The 4,492-nt window shown below is 50.4% G+C and overlaps 1 protein-coding gene across 1 annotated transcript; it reads right to left on the bottom strand.

The window, feature by feature from the left end:
* Positions 1-3,152: 3,152 nt before the first annotated feature.
* GLOD5 (glyoxalase domain containing 5) lies at positions 3,153-4,492 on the bottom strand. The gene is made up of 3 exons (XM_010161042.1): positions 4,352-4,492; positions 3,502-3,657; positions 3,153-3,305 (listed from the first exon to the last, which is right to left on the bottom strand). Exons 1-3 carry the CDS (start codon positions 4,490-4,492, stop codon positions 3,153-3,155), a joined length of 450 nt encoding a protein of 149 aa, XP_010159344.1.

Genomic DNA, 4,492 nt, shown 5'->3' with positions numbered 1-4,492 from the left:
CTAGAAGGCTGACCTGCAGCCGGTGATTTCTCCAGAGACCTATATTTACATTGAGCCCTGCAGGCTGTTTTTCCCTGAGAAAATGTGAGAACAATAGCTATTAGCCAGCAAAGCCTGGCTGTGGTTAAACAGGATCTCTCAAGAAAGAGAAGTTACCCAATGTTTCTCCATGAAGCAACAGGTTTCAAATACTTGGTAAGTTTCCATGACAAGCTTCTAGTTTCCCTTGGTTCAAATCAGGTGTGAGATCACCACAGACATCATTCCATGTTTCACAGCCCAGTGAACTGGAAACCCACAGAGCCAGTGCCTTCTAAGTCAGCCATGAGCTCAACATTTGTCAAGGGAATCAATATGTGTGACAGAAACGAGATGGGCTTCAGTGGAGGGAACAATGTGTCTCAGTGGATTATCAATGGTTTCAGTGTCCTAATATTTTTTCCAGTGATCTCATTTCCATGCCTTCTGCACCATGCCATGATGCTGCCATGCAGCAGAGAAGCTGAGTGGGAGGGGAGAGAACTAGCACCTTTTGCCTGTCAGTGCTGGAGCAGAAAAAAAAGGTTTTTCAGTTGGGTTTCAGGCTACAATTTGTCCCCAAGAACCAAAACACTTGTAAATCATGGATTGGCTGTCCCATCAGATGTATTCCTGACACCTTTCAGCAGACAACATGTGAAATTAGGAAGAGAAGGCACAGGAAGGCTGGTAGGGTCCAACTTTCTTTTTATTGGGCCCCTTATCAGTTGAAGCCGAAAGTGGCTTTTCCAGAACATCTAGTGCATTCCTGAGATATTTTTTTCATTCATGGTATTTCCTCTAACACAGCCTAGAACACTGAAAATGCCTCCAGTATCCCAACCCAGGGAAGTGTCACTCATTTCTAGTTTAAAACAGAAAATGTTTCATATCCTTGACTATTCAGGAGGCCCAAACCCCTGCTAATGGAAACAAGGCCTTAAAAGAGCAAAGGGAAAAAAATGGTCTGTGAAAATTATGCACCAACTTGTGTGACACGGAAGGTATCCAGCAATTAATGTGGTGCCACCAAGGTCCCTAACTTCTCCTGTCAGGCTGAATAAGAAGAGAGTCATTGTCCTTCGTTCTACCGCTGTTCCAAGGTAAATGACACTTTAAATTACGAGAAGAAAACCTGTCTCCACAAACATATTTACGATAGCAAGCTCAGTGAATAAAGGACACCGGCAGTGCAGAGCCAGGCAGAATCCACGTTAGCAATCCATCAGTAAGTAGAATCCCATGACAAAAATGAACAAGGCGCCGCTGGCACAAGCACTTGCCCAGGGATAAAGATCCCTGGCCACCCGAGGATGCCGCCGTCAGCCCTCTCCCGTGGGCAGGACCCACGCGTGGGAGAGGCCGCGGGCTCTCAGCACCCTGGAGAGCAGCCACCGGCCGGGGCTTGGGGCAGCGAGGGCTCCGCTCCCGGGTCCCTCCGGTGGGTCCCTCCGGTGGATCCCTCGCCTTGGGTCCCCTCCCCTCCCACCACGCAGAGGTCAGGAGATGCCTGCGGCTTTCTCCCGTGGCAGCTCATGGTGACCCGAGAGCAGCTTCATCCCTACGGCCACCACCGGCAGCAGCTTTCGATAACCCGAAGAGCGGCCTTTTGTAGGGCTTTGCATTTTGTTCACACCAGGGAGAATTCTGGATTTCCCACGGAATGCCAGCAGAAAAAAAGAAATCAATACAAGTCACTGATTATTTCAGTTTTAGAGAGGGTTTTTACCGTAGAGGTCAGAAGAGTCCTCCCTGCCTTCCAACACTATTTCCGTGATGATAACACTGCTACCGCAGCGTGGGCAGCTGGGGAACTGCGCTCCTTCAAACACTCCAAGGTCTTCTTTATTGCTTTATGCTTTTAGACCAACTGAATAATTGCTTTTTAAGCAATGAAAGAAAGAAGGAAACTTAGGACTGTCCCACAAGTAATTGAGTGCCACCAGCCAGAGTCAGAGTGGACTGGGCTGTGGTAGAGCCCTGCTCCAGCTCTGCTGGCACACCTTCCTCCTCACAGGGATGAGCCACGCCGGCAGCTCCATGCCAGAGCTCCTGGAGTGACTCTGGATGCCTTTTCTGGACAGAGGAAGGCAGGAGTGTTGGCCTTCCTCTCCCTGGTCCAGAAGATCTCCCAAGCTCTGGACATGTTGCCAGAGGGAGGTCAAGTTTTGCAAGGAGGCTGCTGATCCAAAACTGAATGACTGAGAAAAACAGTCCACAGGAACTGTGGGGATGGATTCCATCCATGGGGGTGGAATGGGGGAGGACATCCCTCCCAGCTGCAGCACCAGATTGCATCCTTTCCTTGGCAGCTGGGATGTGCAGGCCAGGTCAAAGCCCTGGTGCTGCCTTACTGGGAAAACAGCAACCAGACCAGGCTGCAAGGAGCAGCCAATGTTTTCTCCCTGGTGCCAGCATCTTCACCTTATTTCCCATTCATCCCGGCATAAGTCTAGGTGAACTCACCGACTTCAGACACTCTCCCCTCCTCGCAGCCATCTCATCTCTGCTGTTTCCCACCCTGGGTTACAGGAACCTTATAACTATTTATGCAGAGCTGAGTAGGAGGCACAGAGCTTCAGGCTCAGGAGTGCTTTGTGTCTCAGACACTGAGGCCAAGTTCCAAATTCCCAGGCAGAAAGTGGGTTTCAACAGTCGCAGCTGGATTTAAACCACCGGTTTGGTGTGAGAGCCACCAGCGCCAGGCAGCCTGAGTGCAGCCAAGCAGGCGGATGGATAGGAAGGGAGACAAACCTTCTTCTGTGTAAAAGTGACGGTTAAGAGGAGAGAAATGACAGGTTCTTTGTGTTCCTGGTGGACAGTGTGGAAATGAGAAAGTGTCAGACATCAGGAAAAGTGGCCCAACAAGAGCAGTGCAGCAGTAGTAGGACAGATCTTCCAAGAAGGTCATGAAGTCTCCACTGATGGTGATTTATAAAAGTAGGATTCACCCCCAGGGATGAGAGCTGAGCAGGCTGCCTTGGCAGAACTTTCAAGGTTCTTGCAGCCTTACTTTTATGGCTGGGACTTGTCCCAGGTTTGCAAAATAAAAGCTTGAAACTGTAAACTGGCCATCACAAGCCTGGCTTCTGCATCCTGACTCCTGCTGGGACACAGGAGGGTATGGGTTGTGGTTAGGGTTCCCCTCTGTCGACTGCAGTCTCATCTGTGCAGTACCTGGAAACCTCGATTAGGTTCTCATCGGGGTCTCGGAAGTAGATGGATGTTATTGGACCCACGGCACCAGTTCTGGACACGGGACCTTCTTCAATAATCACCCCACAGGCCTGGAAAGAGACGTAAATGGAGGAGTTTAATGCTTAAGGTAGTCTTATCAGGGCATTGTGCACCCCTTCTCCCTCAGCCTTGAAAACATGAGCGGTTGGATGAGACAATCCCGACATTCCCCAAGACACAGACCCTGAAATTGTCACTTGGGAGGCTCTGGCTTCATGCCCTGTGCACACTCTACACCTTCCTCACCTTCAGATGATCCAGCAGCTGGTCCAGGGGCACCTTTGTGATAAGGCAGATATCTGCAGAGCCGGGAGTTGGGCACCGAGCCTTGGGTTCAAACTCCTTCCCAGCCTCATGCAGGTTAAACTTCTGGTTGCCAAAACGTAAAGCTTTGCGATTTCCCTGTCCCCAAAGAAAAGAATCAAAGGGCAATGAGAATTAATGGGCTGGAAGCTTTCAGCATCCACTCACCTGCGTAGTCCTAAAAGTCCTGGGGACCCGGCTGTAGTCCTGCAAACGCTGGGCTCTTCCTGTGGCTACCCAAGGAAAGAACTGGCCACTGCAAGGTTCTCATGACATCCCTGGAAATGTGGAGTGACCCAAGAAAGTCCTACAGCCACATGCAGCTATTTCCAAACCATAATAATGTAAGTTTTCCGTTTGGGGCACTCTCCATCCTGCCTGTGGGGCAGCTGCACAAGCCTGAAGCTTGGGCAAGAGATGGGTTGGAGCTGTACTGGAAAGGTTATCCAACTTTTCCTCTCTTTGCCAGTGGAAAAATCAAGACAAGAGCCTGTCAGACATCTTTAGGGGATTTGTGGGTGTGAGGGTTCTCCTCCTTCAGTTCTCCAAAGAGAACTCCTGCCTTTTTTTGTCATTTTGACTCCTTCTGCAGTGTGGTTTGGACCTTTCTCTGACTCAGCTTGACTCTGTTGCAACTCAGAGCTTGATGGCCTGCATGTTGTGCTGGTCCTAACAGCCCTACCCCAAGGAGATGCCCCAGAGGCCCTATCAGAGCTCCACAGAGTCCAGACAATAGCCCAGAACTGCAGCTCCACCTCCCCTAGAACCGAGCTGAGCCTGTCCCCCACGTTACCTTGAAAGTCACTACCTCCATGCCCAGGACTTTGGAATAAAAGCCTACAGTGTCCTCAATGCTCTTCACAGTCAGCACGAGGTGGTCCAGGTGCTGGATGAAACATGGGAGTGGGCTCATACACTCCTCCTTCCAGGACAT

Source organism: Eurypyga helias, unplaced genomic scaffold (genome assembly GCF_000690775.1).
Source record: "Eurypyga helias isolate BGI_N326 unplaced genomic scaffold, ASM69077v1 scaffold4761, whole genome shotgun sequence".
Lineage (NCBI taxonomy): Eukaryota > Metazoa > Chordata > Aves > Eurypygiformes > Eurypygidae > Eurypyga > Eurypyga helias.
The sequence above is the reverse complement of the archived record's forward strand: the minus strand, read 5'-3'. Positions and strand labels throughout refer to the sequence as shown.

Bases quoted from the DNA above. Each gene is read 5' to 3' on its own strand.
- GLOD5 (XM_010161042.1), bottom strand. From the start codon at position 4,492: ATGTCCTGGAAGGAGGAGTGTATGAGCCCACTCCCATGTTTCATCCAG. The intron at 3,658-4,351 runs GTAACGTGGGGG...CTTTGGGGACAG, and splicing joins TGGAGGTAGTGACTTTCAAG to GGAAATCGCAAAGCTTTACG. The intron at 3,306-3,501 runs GTGAGGAAGGTG...GTCTCTTTCCAG, and splicing joins AGCTGCTGGATCATCTGAAG to GCCTGTGGGGTGATTATTGA.